Source organism: Gorilla gorilla, chromosome 19 (genome assembly GCF_029281585.2).
Source record: "Gorilla gorilla gorilla isolate KB3781 chromosome 19, NHGRI_mGorGor1-v2.1_pri, whole genome shotgun sequence".
NCBI lineage: Eukaryota > Metazoa > Chordata > Mammalia > Primates > Hominidae > Gorilla > Gorilla gorilla.
The window spans coordinates 45506432-45529931 of NC_073243.2; the positions used below are offsets into that span (position 1 = coordinate 45506432).

Sequence of the window (23500 nt, forward strand, 5' to 3'; positions counted from 1 at the left end):
GCTTTGTGAGTGACGAATTTTTGAAAAGCAGTATTACAAACCGTTTCAAATGCATGCTTTATTTTTATTGACCCATCTCTCCAGTAAGCATTTAAAACACAGAATTTTTAGTTAATAAGCAATGTGGATTTGTGTTGCATCCATTGTTTTTTCTTGAATTATATCATCAGCTTCATAGTATGTTTCATTTGTTGCATTTGATGCTGCATTTGAATTGAGGGCTTTGGTTTTTCCATTTGACTTGCCTGCAGATACACAAAACAAAATGAAATAATTATTTGAAATTATGACATCGTTTCACTTATAAAAATTTGCACTTAAAAATAATTTTTGTAGCAATATTGAAAATATGATGTCCTGAAAATGCTATGTGTATGAGTGAGAATTGAGTTATTTTGAAGTGGTTTTTGAGTATTTCCTTATGAAAGTCAAATAAGGGAAATAATTCAGTAATAAAAAAATTTATTTCCATGCTTACCTTTTTTCCTCCATGCTTCCATGAGGAAAATAACTACACATCTGATAAGAAGGTAACAATTTCTGAGTGACTTAACAAAAGTGTGACTGTCCCTCTCCTATGCATAAACTACATTAAAGCCAATCATAGTAACTTGCCCAACCTTAAGGCTTTGCCATTATAACTGATTTAGATGTGGTTTATTAAAAGGACACAGTTGTGCCACAATCCCATTCACTCCATATAAATATGAGTCCAAAATGAGCAAAGTTGAAGGAATATGGATCTTTGCTGATCAGAAGTTAGTCTAAACAAACGTATCAAAGAAATGGATTATTCAATGAACAGTGTTAGGAAAAGTTGAATGATTGTAGAAATAATTAATGTATCATTTCACCAATAGAAAATAACATAAATACGTAAAAAACAGTGGAAGAAATCACAGACATTACTAATGACCTCAGTGTTGCTAAATGCACAGTCCAGTTCATTCTCATCTTATTTGATTTCTTAGCAGCAGTTGATCCAGTTATTTCCTTGGCTTCCAGGACACCATTCTTTTTTACTCCCTGCTACTTCACCATTACTAATTACCTCCATGTTGCTAAATCCACAATCCAGTGGCCAAAAACCTCTGGTCCTTGATGCCTCTCTTTTCTCTCACTCTACATGCAATCCATCAGAAATCCTTGTTGACTATACTTTTAAAATACATCCAGAATCAGACCACTTCTCACCATCTTCACTGCTACCACTATTCTGTTTTCAGCACAACATTCAAAGAGCTATTCTTTAAAAAATAAGTTGAATCATGCCCTCTGCCGAGAACCCTCCATTCACCCAAGTCTTATACAGTGGCCTACATGATTTCATACACACACCATTAACCTCTGACTTCATTTTTTTCTACTTCATTCTTTGGTTCACTCCAACCTCTTTGATTAAACATTTCAGGCATGTTCCAGCCCTTAGGACTTTTGCACTGATTATTCACTCTGTCTACTATGCTCTTCTTCCAGATAATCTGCACAATAACTCACTTTTTTCCAAGTCCTTCCTCAAAAGTCATCTTCTCAATAAGACCTACCCAGAACATTATTTAAAATCGCAGCCTCCATATCCCCATCACCAACCCCTTCTGTCCTCCATTTTTCCCCCCAAAGCACTTATTAACTAATATAATTTACCTATTTATCATGCTTATCAGTTATTGTCTATCTCCTCTCACTAAAATTTAAGTACCACATTCCAAGAAACTTTTGACTATTTTGTTCATTAATGATGTGTCTATAAAAATGCCTTGCACATAGTTGTTCAATAAATATTGAGTGTATTAATAAAGGATAAGACAGAAAACTTTAAAACTGAGTAGCAAAAGACAAGATTGAAAACCAACTAGCAAAAAATATTTAGAGCAAATGATGCATGCCTAATATGTAAAGATCTTACATATCAACATGTAGGACATTAACACCTTTTAGTGAGTGAAGAAAGTGACCGAAAAGATAAAATGGCTAATAAACATGAAAAAGTTTTAATCTTGCTAGTCAGAAGGAAATGTAAATTTGGAAGGTGAGAAACTGTTTCTCATCTCTCAATTAGGTGAGGGTAAAAAGTAATTTTTCTTGGTCAACGGTGTAGCATGATGGGAGTGTAAATTGGTGCATACTTAAAAGTGTCAAATGTTCCTACCCTGTAATTCCACTTTAACAAGAAATTCCCAAGGAAACCATCAACGATGAGATCTAAAACTTACAGACATCTTCTTCACTGGTTATTTTAAATACCAAGAAATGAAAGTACCTTAAATTTCCAATGATAGAATTGCTAAATATCATGCCTGAGATATCATGCAGCCATTTAACTTAAAAAAAAACGGTTTCTAAGAAATATTTAATTACATGGAATGTGCTTAGAATACGATGTCAAATGAGAAGAATGTAAAACTATCAGCAATATAATGATAGTTAATACTTACATAGCACTTACGCATAACACTATCAGCCTGTCTGCTAAAGCACTTTAGGATCACACATAAACTTGGTTAGGCTGATGATCTGGTTCTGCTTTCCTCTTCTGGCTCAGTTCACCCCATTACCTTCCTTGTCTTTGGTGGTTCAGAGACCCACAAGTCCTGTTTTCCCCAAACTTTCCCTGGTGTCTCCCTCTCTGCCCCAAGCCTCTTCCAGCTGCCTAGTGTCTCTAATTCTCCAGCCTCCTTTGCTTGAAGAATTCTCCTTCAGGTTTTAGAAAATCTGCCACAAACCTCCCTAAGGGGAAGTCCATTAGTCAAGACCCCCTCCATTAGAAGTAGCTACTGTACATCCTCTTCTTTTCACCATATAGCATGTCTTCTGGATATGAGTTTTTAATTTTTTTTTTTTTGGTGAATCTAAACCTTGCCTTTAAGTATGCTAATACTTCCTGGCTTTGCATATTAATTGCTTTCTATAACTAAACTGCTTTTTGTAAGTAAAAATATATATTAAAGATACTTTTCTATAAGTAAAATGCTTTCTAGTATCAATCAGAACATCCCTCACTCTGGGGCGACTTCATGGTTCAACACTCAAAGGACAATATTATTTACAAGTTTTGAAAGATGTCTCACTGCAGCTTCCATATCTTACCCATAAGACTGAAACATGCATGGTATTGATCTCTAGGCTAATATTAGAAGCACTGAAATTTAAAATCTGGGGCCTAGAGTGGCACAATAATGACTTTATTTCAATTACTTCTCTTCTGAACTATTTTTGGTAGTAAAATAAGTTACTTAATATTCTACTTCTAAACATGCAATCAGTATAATTTGATTTTTAAAAGCTAATTTGTTGTAGGCACAGCATTTGCTAGCCTGGAAAATAGCCTTTGCCCAATCAGCAAGCAAAGCTATTTAAAATAAATATAGTAGAGAAAGATGAAATGAAAAATTTAAGAAATAAAAAATTATTGACTTTGCAAAGTAAACATTTTCTAAAAATTAGATTCAAATTTAACAAATAATAAACAAGGTTTATGGAAATTATATCTTATTGTCAAGATGATTAAAAAATCAGGCATTGTATGGATTGTTTTTAAGATTTTGAAAGATAGGTTTAATTGGCCTCATGCTGTCTTTATTAGGACTTATTATTCAGGAAATTAAGTCTTTTCTCTCAAAGAATAAAGGTTTTCACCTGTTTTTGAAATCTTTATGTTATCACTTTGGTTAAATGAATGACTTATTTTGCAATGACCTGTGATCCTATTTCATGATATCAAGTGTTTTAAACTTTTTATATTTGACACACTTTCTAAAGTCAAATTCTAACTTGGGTCCTCATTAATTTTTTGCTATTAGTCCCCAGAAGTGCAAAAGAGACATATTTGGTTTATTGGTATAGAAATCATACAGGAAGCATTGTCAAATATGAAATGGTGTTTGGTATTCTTTGGGCTATATGTGTATAAATGTTATTGGTATGTGTTCCCAAATTATGGGAAACTCCTATAATTTTAATATGACAGTGTATGTTATTAATAATTATAATTATTATGTAAAACTGTTGTATGCCACAGAAGTAACAAATTGCCAGTAAAATGTGGTTTAATAATGGCTGTCCTAAGACTTCTCTTGTTTTGATCCTCTTCAAAAGGTGGTTTATAATCAACTGTAGGACTTTGATAGGTGCTCTTGAATGCAGGTTTTTTAATAACTTTGGGCCGGGCGCGGTGGCTCACGCCTGTAACCCCAGCACTTTGGGAGGCCGAGGCGGGCGGATCACGAGGTCAGGAGATCGAGACCATCCTGGCTAACACGGTGAAACCCCGTCTCTACTAAAAATACAAAAAATTAGCCGGGCGTGGTAGTGGGCGCCTGTAGTCCCAGCTACTCGGGAGGCTGAGGCAGGAGAATGGCGTGAACCCGGGAGGTGGAGCTTGCAGTGAGCCGAGATCGCACCACTGCACTCCAGCCTGGGCGACAAAGCAAGACTCCGTCTCAAAAAAAAAAAAAAAAAAAAAAACTTTGGAAATTGTGACATTAGAATACAGGAAAAAGCTTTCAGGACTCTCAGAGAGCTGAAATGTTCACAAATATCAAACAGGACCAGAGTTAACTGCATGGACTGAGTTAAAAGAAGACTAAAGTAATCTTTTTGACTTTTTGCTTAAAATGTTGCTGATCTTTTGTTTTGTTTTTCAGAGTGAAGAAAACTTCTTTTAAGCTATTTACAGCTTTTAACAATTGAGTAAAGTATACTCCTGTAAACAAAATTTGGAGCATATTTCTCTCTGCCTGATTTCTCCAGAATTTGGAAACTATTTGTGAGTTTTCTTAACTTACGGCAATATAGTTATTTGTGTAAGTGCAATAAGAATGTTTTCTTTTGCAACAGGACACAATTGGAGAAACTGGTTGTTTTACCAAGGCTTTGAATAGAATAGCATGCTTTCCTTTAAGGAATCAAGCTTAACCCATAGAGCCAATAAAAGCCCTTTGGGGAAAACTGGCCTCATACCGTGTCCTCACAGTCCCTGTAGAGGGCTCCTAACCTGTGGTAAGTAAAGAATGTCACATTCTAACAGGCCCAGGAGGCCCAAGTTATCTTGGGACTTCAAGAGGAGAGGAAATTACACAACTCATAGGTATTTGAGGATACAAACTCATGGCTGGGCTCAGCTAAAAAAATAAATAAATAAATAAAAAGTCTTATCTGAGATTCCTTGAGTTTCATCAAAGCCAATTTTAAAAGCCTTTTTGAAAAATAATTATCCTTGCTGCCCTATATACAAATAATCAGGCCAAGCATAAGACTAAAGCTTATTTTTGCAAACAAATCGGTCCTATTATGATTTGTTTTTAATAAAAATGGAAGACTGGAGAAAGAAAAACTATGTTTCAAAATGAGCTATAGTACACCTGTTATTAGATTCTAGTCTTGCCTAATGTTTTTCAATTTTTATTATTTTCTATAGTTTGGACTGAATTCTAAAGTTTTTCCAGGCCACAAGTCTCCAAAATAATGTTTTTAATTTAATTTTTATTCTTTCTTTTCTCTTTTTTTCCCTATTTTTCCTATGTTGAAATCACTGAAAACTAAGCTGTGCTTTCTTTAAAGCCCTGCAAACTGAAGCTAGACAACTTAAGCTTTAGAAGAAAATAACAGCAACCTATTTACATACATAAGCCACTTCAAAGTAATATGGCCTATATTGATTTACCAGGATTGTTCTGTTTTTGTTTGTTTTCTCTCTTCCTCCCCCTATTTTCTCTTTGATAGGACATGAGACTTCACAACCTGCTAAAAATGAGCTTTCCTCATAATGTGGGACCTACCCATCTAGGAATTAAACATACTAGCCATGAGAGATCAGACAAAACCTGAGACCAGACTCATTTTTCTTCTAAAATGCTTTCTCCAAAAGATTTTAAAAAGAAAAGGGTGGAAATGTGAAAGGAAAATAAATAAATCTTGGGACTTCAAAATCACTAAGCTAAAGAGAAAAGTCAACCTGGGAACTGCTTAAGGCAAACCTGCCTCCCATTCTATTTCAAAGTCATCCCTCTGAGGCTCAGCTGAGACAAATGCATATCTGATTGCTTCCTCTCCCCCTACTGTTTATGTAAAAATGCAGATTCACTGAGCCAGACTAAATTGTGTATTTAGTGGAAGGCTGATCAAGGACTCAAAAGAATGCAACCTTTTGTCTCTTATCTACTTCTAACCTGGAGTTGTCTCACCTTACCAGACCAAACCAATGCACATCTTACACATTTTGTTTGTGTGTTTAAGACAGTCTTGTTCTGTCACCAGGCTGGAGTACAGTGGTGCAATCTCGGCTCACTGTAACCTCTACCTCCTGGGTTCAAGAAATTCTCCTGCCTTACCTCCCGAGTAGCTGGGACTACAGGCATGCACCAACATGCTCAGCTAATTTTTTTAATTTTTTGGTAGAGATGGAGTTTCACTGTGTTGCCCAGGCTGGCCTTGAAATCCTGGGCTCAAGTGATCTGCCCGCATCTGCCTCCCAAAGTGCTGGGATTACAGGTGTGAGCCACTGCACCCAGCCCATCTTACACATATTAACTGATGTCTCATGTCTCCTTAAAATACATAAAAGCAGACTGTATCCCCGCGCACCTTGGGCACATGTCTCAGGACTTCCTGAGGCTGTGTCAGGGATACGTCGTTAACCTTGGCAAAATAAACCTAAATTGACAGAGACCTGTCTCAGATATTTTGGATTCACATTATATAATATTTGAAAATCAAATTAAGGTGTTTGTAGGTTATTTTTCACTTGTTTAATATTATTTTTACTCTTTAGTATCGTAGCAGGTAAAGATAAAAGATCAAAGATTTAAGCTATAAATTAGTTTTGTATTATCTGGGTGACATTTGTATCTTATATAAGCACCGATTTAAGTATCTAAAATTTTAATTTTTTTTGAATTCCTGGAAATCTAAAAAGTGTAATGTTAAAGTCCCTCATGTTTCCAAAGCTTTTTACATACTTAAATTCATAGTAGTTTAATCAGACGTTCAAGGTGTTTTGTCATAACCAATTTGGGGTTTTTGGTTTTTTTAATGGGAAATAAACTAAGGAAGTTGTTTCCTAACTTAGTCATTCCGGGGTTCTCTCTAAGTAATCCCCATTCCAATGCTCTTGTTTCCATTATATATTTCTCTGGCAACAACTGAAGGAATTTATCTAACTTGTTTACTCCCCTCTGAGATTAAAAGGCTTGCAAAATACATTACAGTAGTATAGATTTTTATTAATTTATGACTTGTAAAGACCTTTATTCCCCAGCCTCAACTCATTATTTACTTGGCTATTGGATCTTTCTAACCAGTGTTAAGTACAAAGATTTTTTTTGATTGGCTTCTAAAGCCAAAGCAATTCCCCTAACAAAACCAAATTGCTACGTGAACAAGAAAAGATGTGTTATAAACACCATAACACCTCTAGCGTTCTCTCTTCCTACAGGTTAGACAAATCCAAAAGTGCTTTCAAGGTATATCCCTCTGGTAACTTAGAGTAATTGGACATATTGGGAAATAACTGCACTTAGTGGAGCTATAGTGATAATACAGTCCAGCTAACTGCAGCTCTGGGATAATTTTAAAAGAGAAAGATGAAAATATCTCAGCAACCTCAGCTTTTCTTAGTTTTTTTTTAATAAATAGAAACTAGTTTCTTAACCAACAAAATAGGGATAAAAACAGCTGCCTCTTTTCTGTCACAGGTAACAACATGGATTCAATTTAAATAAATCTGTAATATCATTGCAGAGATTTGTTACACATAAAAATTTTTTCTTATTTAATTTATTTTTCTCATTAGTGAAGTGGGAATTGCCAAGATTCAACATCACAGTTCTTTCCTAGGTTAATTGTCAGCTGCTCTTCCTGCTGCCTGCTACTTATTTCCATTCTTTGTTTTTGTTGTGCTAGTCATTGTATGTAAATTTCAACCTTTCTTTAATCCTATACTTCCTAGACTGGCATTAAATTAAAGCTTTGGCCTTTACCAAAATTTAAATCCAATTCATTGAATGAAATCTTTCTACCTATCCTCATCACAGGTAGGCCAACATAATTTTTCTGATAACAGTTAAATTTTATATTTATTTTCAAACCCTTTCCTCGGGGACTTATGATTCTTCTGTGAACGCTGCTCTTGCCTGCCATTTCAAAATATCAAAAGAATGTTGGGGACTTCTGCAGGTCTTTATCTTGTGGCTATCGGGCAGAACTGTAATTAAGCCTTTCTACTATCATCTGCGAATGTCCTCCTAGCTTCTGTGTTACCATTCTGAAGTTCTTCAGCAGCTTCCACGTACTAACCTAGCTGAGTCACTTTATTATTTAGTAGAAAATCTACACATCCCACTCATCCTGCAGTTCCTTCTTGCGGAAACAAGCAATCTCAAGTTTTTACCCTAAAAGTGTTTTTTTTTATTTGTAAGAGGATGTTTTCCCTTCAAATTTAATATGATGATGCACAGGACTGGGTGTGAGCTAAACGGTGAAGTGAGCAAAACTTATTGACCTCTCCCTTTTCAATGCCCTGCCTTCCCCTCAAGTATATAAAGAGATCTCACATAATCACAGTCAAAAAATTTATCATGAAAGTTAATCTTGGACTTGCCCTTTTGCTGTAGTCACTCATTAATGAGTGGAGGCAGTTCTATTCAGAAATTTTTTTCCTACCCTATTTTTTCCAGAATTCACCTTTTTCTTTCTTTTCTGTATTGTTAAATTCTTCCAACCATTGATGATCAACAATATCTTACAAAGGAAGTTAGCAGATATTATATATCCTTGAAATAAATAATTTTCAATGAGAGACTGGCTTCTATTTTGCTTATTGGTTTGAACATGACTGAGGATTGCCTGACTCTGTGCCTTGAGGAGGACTCAGAAATGCTATTATAACGTCAAAAACTGCAATTACTTTTGTACCAACCTAATAAATGTAGCAGTAGCTCTATTGAGCAATTTGATTTTCTACATTGTAGGAACAAAAGCAGTTGTATAAAATTCTAGGCTCATTATTTTAAATAAAAACGTCTTTCTATTTAAAGGCACACAGGTGGCCTTTCATGCCATTGAGTTCCAATTACCCTATCTTCTGCTAAGATCTCAATGAATTCCTTTAAAATCTTTCTGAAATAAACACTGATATTACTATTAATAAATAATTTGGCAGCCTAATTCATAAAAGCTTTGAGCAAATGTTTCTGAAAGGACATTAAGGCTATTTAGAAAAGTAGTTCCCAACTTCTTTATAAATTTAGTACAAAACCCATCAAAATACCATTTGTCTTTTTAAGATTGGACAGAGTGATTCAAAAGTTTATTTGGAAACTTGAATGCTACTAGACTAGCCAAGAAACTTTGAAAAAGAAGCATGACAGGAGAGGGGAGATGGAGTCTTGTTTAATCAGATATTAAAATAAACTGTATAGCTACAGTAATTCTTAAAGTATATTACTAGCTTAAAATAAACAGATGGATCAATTTAACAAAACACAAAGTCCAAAACAGACCACAATATATATAAGAATTTAGTTTATGACTAGTGACATTTTAAATTGTCAAGAGAAAAATGGATTAGCCAATAAATATTTGACAACTGACTCATTATTTGGAAAATAAAAAAGGCAGATCTCTACCTCACATTTTATACGAAAATTAAAGCTCCAGGAGTATTAAAGATTTAAGTATAAGAAAAATGCATTAGAAGAAAATATAGACAACTACATAATTACCTAATACAATATAGTTATCTATAGGTATGCAAATATATAAATATAGGTAACTATATTATATTAGGTAATTATATAGCTAGGTAATTATATAATTAGATAACCATAGGTAACAATAACTAATTACTAATACTTCAAACTATATTAGAAAATATAGTTAAAAATTAACTATATTAGGGCCAGGTGCAGTGGCTCACGCCTGTAATCCCAGCACTTTGGGAGGCCAAGGCAGCCTGATCACCTGAGGTCAGGAGTTCGAGACCAGTCTGACCAACATAGAGAAACCCCATCTCTACTAAAAATACAAAATTAGCCTGGCGTGGTGGCTCATGCCTGTAATTCCAGCTACTCAGGAGGCTGAGGCAGAAGAACTGCTTGAACCCGGGAGGCGGAGGTTGCGGTGAGCCAAGATCATACCATTGCACTCCAGCCTGGCCGACAAGAGCAAAACTCCATCTCAAAAAAAAAATTAACTATATTAGAAATCAGAAATTAACTATACTAGAAAATATAAACTATACTGGAAAATATAGTTACCTATATTTTCTTCTAATGCATTTATTTTTTATACTTGAATCTTTTATCTTTATATCTTTTGGTGAGGGGAAAGCTTTCTAAGTGTGAAACCAAAAGGAGAAACCACAAAAAAAGAAACTTCTACAGTTGAAAATTAGTCACATACAAGATTTATTTGTTTGTTTCTCTGTATTTCCTAATTTTCCTATAATGAACTGATAATGAACTATAATGAATTGAAAGGAAGATTTTCTTTTGGGGGAGCAAGGATATCTTCCAAGACGAATATAGCAGACCATACTGAGCCAGCCCAAATCCTGTTTTGCTTACAGGCAGAATAAATGTTTGCATTATCTTTAAATTTGCTTTCCTTCTCAGTATTTCATATATAATTTATGCTTTTCTCCTAGATAACTGTGCCTTACTGCTAATTTACTTACCCCTTTTCATTTATATCATCTGCCTTTACAAAAGAGAACATCAAATACAGGCTTGTTGTTTATTATACCTACACAACTGTATTATTTTATTTGTGCCAAGCAGCTCTACTAATATTTGCCCTTCTAATTTTTATCAAAAATTCTGCTTCTAAGAACCCTTCTCTTTGCTCCTTCCCCCAGCCCCTTCTACAACTCCAGAATATCAATAGATATTCAAAGCCCCAGGATAAATATGCTTTATCTTCCTGGAGCGTCAATTTTACTCAGATATGAGAGGGAGAAGATGCTATTATTAGAGTAAAGCAAGTCATTATATTATGCAGTCAAATTGAAAATTCTCATAATTTTAAAAATAAATTGGAACTTCAGATAATTTAAAGCTCATTAGGCTTAAAGCAGGCCTTTCTACTCTAGCCCTTAGAATTCTGGAGACACAGGTTCCTTTCTCTCACATAGTTGGCCCTCCATATCCATGGGTTCTGCATCTGTAGATTCAACCAACCATGGATCAAAAATATTTGGGAAAAAAAAGCATCTGTAATGAACATGTACAGACTTTTTTCTTGTAATTACTCCCTAAACAACACAGAATAAGAACTACTTACAGAGAATTTACATTGTACTACATATTAACCTAGAGATGATTTAAAGCAGGGGTCCCCAACCCCTGGGCCATGGACCAGTGCTAATCTGTGGCCTGTTAGGAACCAGGCTGCATAGCAGGAGGTGAGCAAAGGGCAAGCAAGCATTACTGCTTCTGCTCCACCTCCTGTCAAATCAACACTGGCATTAGACTCTCAAAGGAGCATGAACCCTATTGTGAACTGCGCATGTGAGGGATCTAGGTTGTGCTTTCCTTACGAGAATCTAATGTCTGATGATCTGAGGTGGAGCAGTTTCATGCCAAAACCATCCCTCCCACCCCCGACCTGCAAAATTATCTTCTATGGAACTGGTCCCTGGTGTTAAAAACAGATGGAGACTACTGATTCACGGCATATAAAAGGGCCAGGCACACTGGCTCACGCCCATAATCCCAGCACTTTGGTAGGCTGACACAGGTGTATCATTTGAGGTCACGAGTTTGAGACCAGCCTGACCAACATGGTGAAACCTCACCTTTACTGAGAATACAAAAAACTTAGCCAGGCATCGTGACCACTGCCTGTAGTCTCAGCTACTCGGGAGGCTGAGGTGGGAGAATGGCTTGAAACAGGGAGGCAGAGGTTGCAGTGAGCCAAGATTGCACCACCGCACTCCAGCCTGGGCAACAGAGCAAGACTCCGTCTCTAAATAAATAAACAAATAAATAAAATGGAAGGATATGTGTAGGTTACATGCAAATACTATGCCAGTTTATATCAGAGACTTGAACATCTGAGGACTTTGGTATCCACAGGGGGTCTTCGAACCAATCTCAATGAATACTGAGGGACAACTGTATACATTTAAGGATTCTCTGGTGGAAAAGTTTGAGAAGCAGGGCTCTAAGACACCCCTTTAATTGCTCCTTGATTAACCATTAATTCCTCCCCAACCTGTGGAATGAGCCCTCACCCTCAGAGTGTAGACTCAGAAGGGTGCCTTTCACACAGCCATCTTTTTCTTTGTACGTCCTGAACAGAACAATTTACAAGCAATGGTATTCTTTTAAACATTGGCATTTGAAGCATGCATAACCTGAAACACAAAAGTTTAAAAAGAAGAAGGTGGTTATGGAACACAACTTAAAGACCAATCAATTGCTTTAGCAATAGGTCCTCTGTACAGAATGAGCCCTAGGGGTAGTCCAATTAGAGTCTACAATCACTACCAGAGACTTGCTTTTTTCAAGATCCATTCCAAACGTTGGAGCCTTAAATTGTAATGAAATTCAGTAGAATAAAGATATACTATGGAAAATCTTGGCAAAATAGTCTAATATTAGACTATTTTAAACTCTTGTCATTTATAGAGGGAAAAAAGTTCAGTGTCCTAAGTCAATTTAGTATGTACACAAGAACACATTTCCCTTTAGGCCATTCAGATTTCCTATAATGAAAACAGTTTCAACGGTAAAAATTAACCTAAAATATTGAGAGGCTGACCCATGAGAAAGGAAATGGCTAACTGGTGAAACCAATTTTCCTCTGATGTAATATTTACTTGCTTGATTTTGTTACTTAAATATTCTATTATGTTCTTAACCTTCAAGACATTCCTTAAATGCAATAAAGCCACAGACTTGTTTTCTCAATAGCTAGAACACTGGCATCCATTGCTAGGTAGTAGAATCATTGGAACGGAACATGCATATTTAACGAAGGGTACAGCAATGTTTAAATATCACATCAAAGGCTTGCTTTCAAATACAAACAATTTTCTCTTCCCATTCTAGTGACATTTGAACTATTTTTATTTTGGGCTCTCCACTATGTCTACTTTGGTTAAAATCAATGCAAGGGACCAAAATCACCTCATTTGAAAGCAGCAGGAAGTCACTGATCATGTAAAATCCTGCCTTACCAATAGCATGCATTTGGGAAAGGTGTACTGAATTGATTTGTCAATTTGACAAAATATATTTATGAGAGGGGCAGAATGAGGATATTTCTTTGCAAGTAAGCAGCCTCATCTAACTATAATGGACCTCCTTCACTCAATAGTGACAAGAATACAAAACTTGAATCAACAAACCAACTAATTCTGTTGCTATGTTCTAAAGTCAATATGAAATAAAATTTTGGAGCAGTATCTAAGCTAAATCTGGAAAAATAACCAATTTTTATTTAGCACAGTGTGTTGTATAGAGAAGGCAATCAATGAATGTTTTATGACTGTGACAGTGACAATATTTTGCCAATGTTTCTCAAAATATGCTCCTTTGATCACACACATGCAGTGCTACCCCATTCAATTCATTCATGGAATATTTGCTATGTATTCTAGGCACTGTGGATACAGTAGTGAGCAAACAAGACAAAAACTCCTACTTTTCTGGAACTTAGTTTCTAGTTGGAGTGGAAAAAAGATAGACAACAGGTAAGTAAAGGATATAATATGTTAATGGTAAGTGCCTAAGATAAATTCAAAGCAGGAAGAGGGTATTAAATGTTGAAAGGGAGTTAAAAATACAGATAGGGTAACCAGGGGAGAGCTCCTGGGAAGGTAACTTTTGAGTAAAGATGGAAAGTGAAAATGTAAGTCATGCAGATATCTGAGGGAAAAGCATCCTAGACAATAGTGGAAGCATGTGCAAAGACCCTGAGTCAGGAATTTCAAGGAACAGCAAAGGGGCCAATGAGGCTGGGCATGTGAAGATAAGAAATATAAGGGCAGATCACAAAAGTCCCCACAGGTCATGATGAAGACTGTTTTCTCCATTGAAAGAGATAGGAAGCGATTAGTGTTTTCAGCAGAGGAGTGACATGACCTGACTTGTGTTTTAACAGGTCTGCTCTGGCTGCTCTGGAGAGCAGACAGCAGAGGAACAAGGACAGAAGCAGAAAGAGGAGCTACTTGTTTTAAAATGCAGAGCCTGGAACTTGTGTTTTTAACAAGCTCTCTACATGATTCTTAGGCACAAATTTACGAACTGCAACTTTACCTAAGCAATTCAGATAAAAATTGATTTTACAATCTGATTATTTGATAATCACTAATCAACTTCCAGTGGAGAAACTGGGCCTAAGTCATTTGTACTAAATTCAGCTAACAACCTGTCATTTTGGCCATGCAATCTCCAAACAGTACTTCAGGAAGAGAACTTTCAAGGAATCTTGGCTCCCTTGTTCTGTGACACAGGATACCCTCTGAGAGGTCTCCTCTACAGAGAAGGAAATGAGAGCTAATGCAATCACACAGTGGTGATGTATTTGATAAGGTCACAGAACAGGTACCCCATAATATGAGAAGTTTTAGGATGCAGCTAAAATAGAGCATATGGGTGGGGACTTCTCTTAATTTTTTTAACATAAAGATTTTCATTTTATTTTTACATGGAAGCAAGTAAGCACTTGTGTGTCATTCTAAATACATACATAAATCCTAAATTTATATTCTAAGTTTATATATTCTATATATAAATTCTTGATAAATTCCATATATATCTATAATGTATATTCTAGATTTGTTTATATGTATATCTCACAATAAAATTTATAATTAGTACTTTTTAATACACTATAGAAATTCATATTCACAACAGTTTTAACAATTCTTTGCGATTGAGTTTTATAATGGTAACAACTAGCATTTGTATAACACTTGATGTTTGAGAAATAATAGGACCTAGTTCCACAAACCATAAACATTTATTTCTACTTTATAGTCACACTACACACATATAAATCCCAATATTTTAACTAGTTTGCAATCTAGTCAATACATCTTCTACTTATTTTTTCTATTTCTTTTATATGCCTCAATTATTTTATATGCCCTTCTGAACTCTGTACACAGTAGACACACAGATAAATTCTTAACTGACCACTGACTAGCCAATATAGAGTGACGCAAATATTTGGTTCAGAGAATAAGTTATCAAATACTTGGTTCCTCTATTTATTTGATATGGGGTGACCCACCCCCAATATTTCAACATAGGTTCTTTCTATTTTCCCTAAGTGTCGGCTGGCTGAGAAATAAAGAGAAAGAGTACAAAGAGAGGAATTTTACAGCTGGGCCTCCAGGGGTGACATCACATATCGGTAGGATGGTGATGCCCACCTGAGCCGCAAAACCAGCAGGTTTTTACTAAGGACTTTAAAAGGGGAGGGGGTATATGAATAGGGAGTAGGTCACAAAGATCACAAGCGTCAAAGGGCAAAAAGGAGAACAAAGATCACATGCTTCTGAAGCCAACAAAGATTATAAGGCAAAGGGCAAAGCAAAGATCACAAGGCAAAGGGTGAAATCAAAAACTCCTGATAAGGGTCTATGTTCAGCTGTGCACGTATTGTCTTGATAAACGTCTTAAACAACAGAAAACGGTTCGAGAGCAGAGAACCGGTCTGACCTCAAATTCACCAGGATGGGGTTTTTTCCCCACCCTAATAAGCCTGAGGGTACTGCAGGAGCCCAGGGCATATTTCAGTCCTTATCTCAACCACATAAGACAGACACTCCCAGACCGGCTGTTTATAGACCTCCCCCCAGGAATACATTCCTTTCCCAGGGTCTTAATTATTAATATTCCTTGCCAGGAAAAGAATTCAGTGAGATCTTCCCTACTTGTAGGTCCATTTATAGGCTCTCTGCAAGAAGAAAAATGTGGCTCTATTCTGCCCAACCCCACAGGCAGTCAGACCTTATGGTTGTCTTCCCTTGTTCTCTGAAAAATCACTGTTATTCTGTTCTTTTTCAAGGTGCACTGATTTCATATTCAAACACACATGTTTTACAGTCAATTTGTACAGTTTAACACAATAGTGGTCCTGAGGTGACATACATTCTCAGCTTATGAAGATAACAGGATTAAGAGATTATGGTAAAGACAGGCATAAGAAATTATAAAAGTATTAACTTGGGGAACTTATAAATGTCCATATTAAAATGAAATCTTCACAATTTATGTTCAGAGATTGCAGTAAAGACAGGCATAAGAAATTATAAAAGTATTGATTTTGGGAACTGATCTATGTCCATATTAAAATGAAATCTTCACAATTTATGTTCCTCTGCTGCGGCTCCAGCCGGTCCCTCCATTCAGGGTCCCTGACTTCCTGCAACAATTTGACTTCTTTGACTCCGTCCAAAATCAAAATGTTAAAAATTTCAAGAGGATAAACTTTAATAACTGGAAGGAACATAAATATATTTAAAGCAGATTTACTGAACCAATGATTTAATTTTCATGAGAATAATTACATCCTGCTGCTATTTTTCCTTCAGCACAATTTCCCTAAGGTATTTCATCATTAAGGCCTGATTCAATGTGAATTTTTAGTGAGACACATAGTAAACTGAATTTTTAAAAAGCATTCATTGTTAACAGTATTATCACCCAGGTACAAGTTATTCTTTTGGATAGAGTTCAGGTAATTGGTAACAAATAATAGATACTGATTACCTTCTTGAGTGGAAGAAGCCTCTAAGTGTTGAAGCTTAAGGCCAGTGTCTAATCTTTGAGGTTTCGTATACAGAAATAAATAGCAAAGGACACAGACACTGATGACAAAGGTGAGGAAAACAAGGGCAGCAATTCCTAGTCCAATCAAGGCACCAATGCTGAGGAAAACAGAAAAAAAATATGTGTCACACAAAGTGGTTCACACTGGTTCAACTAAAGAGAAGGCATAAATATATTGTTAGTTCTTGTTCTCAGTCATTCATAACCAAATTGTATTTTAGCATAAAAAGTAACTGATTGAAATCTACAGTTCACCTTTATCCACCACCAAATTCTTATATTTTCTCTGCAGGATTTTCGAGGCCCTTTTAAATTTACACATTACTTTTTTTTTTTTTTGAGATGGTGTCTCACTCTGAAGCCCATGGTAGAGTGCAATGGCACAATCTTGGATCACTGCAACCTCCACCTCCAAAGCTCAAGTGATTCTCGTGCCTCAGCCTCCCGAGTAGCTGGGACTACAGGTGCATGCCATCATGCCCAGTTAATTTTTTGTATTTTAGTAGAAACGGGGTTTCACCATGTTGCCCAGGGTGGTCTCGAACTCCTGAGCTCAGGCGATCCACCCGCCTCAGCCTCCCAAAGCGCTGGGATTACAGACGTGAGCCACCGCTCCCGGCCGGCCTGTACGTTACTATTAATATGGAAGACCACGTGTTCATATTATAGGTTAAAGGTCACATGATTCTCTAGGGATAATTCTAAAACATCTCCATCAAATAAACCTCTATTATTAATAATTTTAGAAGGAAAGATCAGGTTCACCAACAAATGAAGAACAGAAAAATATTTGTTTCTGCAAAAGCACTAAAGACATATGTGAAATGCCATTTGTTGATTTACAAAGCCAAAACTATTATAAAAAAGGAGAAAGCAATTTGAATTAAAGGAAAATGGTATTTGTGAAATTCATATCAAGTTCATGTTCAGTTTGACTTTTCCTTTCTAAAAGGGCATAATGTCAATGGCTTCTAGCATTAAGGAAGAAGCCCGTGTATTTTTCTCTAAAAATAAAATGTGTATCTGATTGTATTTGCTCCACCCTAAATTTGTAATGATTCTGTCTGATGCAGTTACCTCTAAGTCTAATCATTTGAGAAATATAGTTTTCATAAGCCTGTGAACTTAATACCACTAAATGGGAAAAGAGCTTGGGAAAAAAAGCATTATCTTGAAAGACTAATATGCTAACATGTACTTCTTGAACCACATTTTGTTCTAATTAAAATCTACCAATAGATTTTAACCTATAAATAGATTTTAATCAATTTTACTCAAAAACAGATACTTCTGTCAACTTTCACGGTAGTGTTGTACACACTTATTTAAAGCATTTGAGAGCTTAGCTTGTAGAAAATGTTCAATAAATGTAAATAAATAATAATTGACTGCTGATTGATCTACCTGTATTTGGAACATATGTCATTGAAAAGTAATGATCTTTTTCTTCATTATCTTCCTGGCTTGCCTTTAGGCTTCTGCTCTTTCTCTGGGATTAGGACACTGACAAGTTTGACCTGTACCAAAAGGGAGGGAAGGGAGAATTTGACCAGGGATGCCGGGAGCATTGTTGCTTTGGGAGGAAGGAGAACAGAACTGAAAGTGAAGAGCTAAGCTCACTCCACTTGTCCTTGATTTCAGGAGATAGAGCACCCCTGCAAAGAAGAGATTGCCTCCTGAAGCACACACTTGAAGTCGACTTCCAGAGATTCTTGTGCTTGGTTTATTGTCAACCCAGTTCCACTAGCCCTGTAGATGAGTGAAGGCTGGGGAATTTTATGGCTAGAGTCACTGTAGAGTGACTCACTGTAGAGTGATATTTCAACTTGGGGTTTGTTCTCATCTAAAAGGTAGACTCCCTATATTTGGCGACTCCTCTTTTGTACTTGTTTGCACCAAACCTAACTTTTGTGCATTTTAAGTGTCAGGGAAGGTTAGGATCACTTCACCATACACAGACACATGGGAATGTAATCCACTCAGTTAATATTATCTGGTGCACAGAGCAGATAAGAGGCTAGACATCTGGAAAGACTCTTCAAAGAAGAACCTGATTAAAAAATCTTCAAGGTAAAAATGTAATTTAGTCTATTTGAAAGCAAAATTGTTAGTTTAATTAACTTCCACATACATAATGTGGGCTTTCAATCTACAAATTATAAAACCAGACCATTCAATTTGAAAGAAAAACAAAAACAAAGCATGCCATCCCTGCTTTCTGTTAAAAAAGAATGTTCTTCATAATACTGACAAACAGTTTCAATGTCACCATTCACTTTATAGAAATGTTGCTTTATGGCTGGGTGCGGTGGCTCACACCTGTAATCCCAGCACTTTGGGAGGCTGAGGCGGGCGAATCACGAGGTCAGGAGATTGAGACCATCCTGGCTAACATGGTGAAACCCCGTCTCTACTAAAAATACAAAAAATTAGCCAGGCATGGTGGCAGGCACCTGTAGTCCCAGCTACTCGGGAGGCTGAGGCAGTAGAATGGCGTGAACCCGGAAGGCGAAGGTTGCAGTGAGCCGAGATTGCGCCACTGCACTCCAGCCTGGGTGACAGAGCGAGATCCCGTTTCCAAAAAAAAAAAAAGAAGAAGAAATGTTGCTTTATGCATGCAAAACTGTAGGTATTAACTCTCAGAAAAGATGGAGCTCCAGGAGACTCCTAAAATATTCATTTCAATAAATACTTATTAAATAGCCACTCGTGCATGGCCCTGTCCAATAGACCTTATTTCCCTAAGTCCTGGAGAAGGTTACCAAGGAAAATCCTAAGAACATAGGGAGTCAGAGGAGGAGAAAAGATGGGAAGGGGTCAGACACAGGAAAGGAAGAATTATCCTTTCCTCAGCACCCTATGGCAGTTGTTTTACAAGCTTTGAGAGAGGGTCTGAAGCTGCTGTCACATTAATGTGGCAATTCTCCTACTTAGGAAGTTCACTTACCTTGTGATAGCCACAGCTGTGCCTTTCTCCTGCCACTATAGAATCTCAAAACAAGGGCTAGTGACTCTTCCCAGTTGGACTATTTTAAATTAGGAGTGGAGAGCAAAGAATAGGGGGCAAATGAAGCTCTAATAAATTTACCTCCCTATTGTGTTCTCAGAGCTCAATAACTCACAGGAACCCCAGGTTTAACACTGCCAAATGACAACATCAGTTGAAGTGATTTTTCTATTTCCTGGGAATGGAGCTGCACTGTCCATTTTGTCAGTACTGAATGAAGACCCCAGCCAGCTGTTCACTCCTTTGTGCCCTCATAAATCTTAGGAAGGTTTTATGTCCTCTATTGCTTGTCACTTTGGAACTATTCAAGGATCTGAGAATCTCAGGCACATTTTCCAGTTGAGTTTGACTTAGGAATTGCCAGTCCCTGTTGGAGGTGTTTCTGCCATTAGTAACGCCTCCAATGACCCAGAGATAGATTACTCTGTTATTTTCCAAAAGGCCAGATAATAAACCAGTGCAATACAGATTTCTTCCCCATGTAATCTACTAAGGATAAGCTATCATTATTTTCTGACATTTTGCCCCTGTCCAGCAAAATACAATTTTGTCAGTTAAACTTACTGGAAGGTAGGCACTCCTTTTGAGACTTTTTAATGCTTGCAATATAGAAAAATATGTTAATATTTTATTGCTTCAAGAAGTAACAGTCATTTGCTATAGACTTGGCATGTGTGTTAAATTCTGGGTCATGTAGGAGACTGGAGACATAATCACAATACTTTACCTCTTACTAGCAGAATCCATCTCCTCCAACCCCATAAACTAATGAATATGTACAAAACAATTTAAGGTGGGAGCTCGTTCCTTGATTGTCGAACCCCATTCATTCTTCAAGCAAAATGAAAAATCAAGTTTAAAGTTTGCAGCCCTTCAGAGTGGAAGGGGGAAAAGCAATTCATAATGAAAATGTCTACATCAATACTAGTTGGAATAAGTAAAATAAAATTGCCACTATGGGAAAAAGAAACAAGAAAGACCTCACCTTAGAAAGTCTCTTCACATTCCAGCAATAGCCACATGGCTCGGGTTTCAAGAAAGGGGGTGTCCTGTTCTACAGAGTGTGTGTATAATCATAGCAACCAAAAGCTGTACCTTTCTTGGTGTCGCTTCAATTCTCTCCAGGGTAGGGGTCAGATCCTCCAAAAAGTGCAAGTCGTAAAGCCCAGTTGCTTGCACAGGCCCTCAGGAACACACACGCACACACACACACACACACACACACACACACACACTTTTAAAAACATACGTGTATTTTAAAGAACACAGCCAATTCCTTCACACCCCTCAAAGAGTCTTAAAATACTCTGGTCCTTGTTAATGCAGTAAAAAGAGCCCCAAAGGAGCCTCCTTTCTCTTCAAATACACCAGATAAACCAAACAGAGGATTTTAAACCTTCCCCTTGGGTTATCTTCCTGTCCTCGCGCTCCACCAGTAGGGCTATCAGCCTGGGACTGGTCCCCGACGAGGGGAGAGCAGTCGGCTCCCGGGAGGCGGGCGGGGAACTCAGCGGGGCCAGCCAGGCGGGCCCCAAGTGCGCCCTGGGCGCAAAGCCCGCGCTCCTCCAGCGCGCGCCTCGCCTCCTGTCCTGGTTCCCGGGGGAGCTCCGAGCCGGGGCGAGATTTCTCTCCCTGCCCTCACCCGCCCTCAGAGGCTCCGCGTCCTTCCGTAGGGACCTAACCTAGGGCGGATAGCGGGGACGCGGGGGAACCTCCCTGGCCCTGGCGTGGCTCCGCCTGTCGCCTCCCTAGCCCCGGGCTCGGCCAGCCGCCGCACGCGCGGGCTCTCAGCCCACCTGAGGCTCCACATGTAGCTGTGCTTGTAGGGGAAGTAGCTGCCCGGCTCGCTGCAGCAGTACTTGAGGTCGGCGAAGCCGCAGCAATACTGGAGCGCGGCCCCCTCGCCGCGCCGGGGGCACTGGAAGGGCTCCACGAAGCTCTGGTTGAGGCTGTAGTAGCCGGAGCACAGCCGGCTGGCCTCGCTCATCGCGGGCAGGGGCCAGGAGAGGCTCGCGAGGGCCCCGGTCTGCTCTCGGATCGCACCCGTCCAGCACCTTCAGAGCCCGCGGACCCCTCTGCCCGGACTCGGCTCTTCCGATCTGGGCTCTGGCTGCTTGGGCGCTCAGCCTTCGCGCGCCACCTCTGATTTCTCTCCTCCCCTTGTCCACATGGTGTCTGGGCGCCTTACTCTCGCCTCTCCCTCTCGCTGCTGAGCGGTCGCTCCTTTTATCCGCCCGTCTCGGCGCCGACTCCCCTCCACTTTCCCTCACTTCATCAGCAGCCTGGAGACCTTAGCTGTCCCCACTCCATGCCAGAAAGAGCTTTCTCCAGAGGGAAAAAAGAAAAGGTGGGACATGTTTTCAGTGCAGGCAGATGCTGCCTAAGTTGCAGTTTTCCTGTCTAGGGACAGGGCAGGTGGATTCTGGGCAAACAGACCGGGTCTGGTGGAGACTTAACTGCCCGGCCATTGACTCAAGGAGTGGAGGAGAGGACCAGATAAAAGGCAGCTGAACACCAGAGAGGCGGAGTTGGTGTTCTCTTTCTTTGAGAAGTAAATGTGAAACATGAAGATCTGCCCATTTAAAAATAAAAAACAAGAAACAAAGTCTCCTGTAACAACTGGACATGGTGCAGTTGCATTCTGTGTTCAGCTGAAAAATCCAGAAAGTTTAAGAAACTCAAGACATGAAGGTAAAGAAAGTGAGAACTTTCTAGAGAGGGAGGCAGCCAGAGGAAAAAAAAAAGGCAAAAGAAATAGGGAGAAAGAGACCTTCAGTCAGTTTTGATGTGCTGTAGGAACTTCTTTTGTCTCCTTTTTGTTTGATATTCCCATTTTCTTGATTGGTTTGTTCACAAAGCCTTTTTAAAATAACGATGATAATGCATGCTTATTGTGATAAGTCAAACAATGCTTGGGTGTATAAACAAAAAGGTAATAATAGTCTTACGATGGGAGAGGAGGCGATTATAACATTCATAAAATGTACAAGATAGAGCATTGTTTCTCCCTCTTCATTTCTGCTTCCTTCACTTGGCCAGGGGCTTGATTGGATCCCAGACGTCGAATTTTACCTTGTTGGGTACTGGATGTTTTTGCATTCCTATAAATACTCTTGAGCTTTGTACTGGGATGCAGGAAACAGTTTGAGTCTTTCGGGTTTGTTTTTAATATTTGTTAGGCTGGACTAGAGTAGCCTTTAGGACTGAATTTTTCCCCACTACTGAGGCAATACCGTTCGAATTATTCTACCCAAAACTTGTGAATTATAGGGCTTACCATTGTGACTGGTGGGAACACAAACTATTTTCAGCCTTGTGAGGACTGTAAGGATTGTTTCCTCTGTTCCTTTCAGGCGGTTCTTTTCTGTGGTTCAGGTAGTTTCCTCCCAGGCATGCAGTGATCGGTGCTCATGAAGACTCTGGTGATCTCCAAACTGCTCTCACCCTCTTACTCCCTCTCTTCCGCAGTCTCTTTTTCTCCAGCCTTCTCCTTCTAGTACTCTGTTCTGCTGCCTCTAGCCACTCTTCCCTGGAATTCTCAGGTCTGAGTTCTACCTGGCTTCCATCTTCTTGTACTGTGAAGGCCTGGAAACTCTCTCCTGTCAGTGAGCTGGATTCATAAGGCTCACCTCACCTGTTTTCCCTCTCTCAGGGATCACTGTCCTGCACTACCTGATATCCATGTGCAAAACTAATTGTTTCAGGTATTTTG

The 23500-nt window shown here is 38.3% G+C and overlaps 1 protein-coding gene across 1 annotated transcript; it reads right to left on the bottom strand.

The window, feature by feature from the left end:
- Positions 1 to 43: 43 nt before the first annotated feature.
- Positions 44 to 22274, bottom strand: SHISAL2B (shisa like 2B). Its single transcript, XM_019013658.4, has 3 exons — positions 21585 to 22274; positions 16722 to 16879; positions 44 to 245 (listed from the first exon to the last, which is right to left on the bottom strand). The coding sequence occupies exons 1-3, from the start codon at positions 21773 to 21775 to the stop codon at positions 112 to 114; spliced, it is 483 nt and encodes a 160-aa protein (XP_018869203.3). The 5' UTR covers positions 21776 to 22274; the 3' UTR covers positions 44 to 111.
- Positions 22275 to 23500: the final 1226 nt, after the last annotated feature.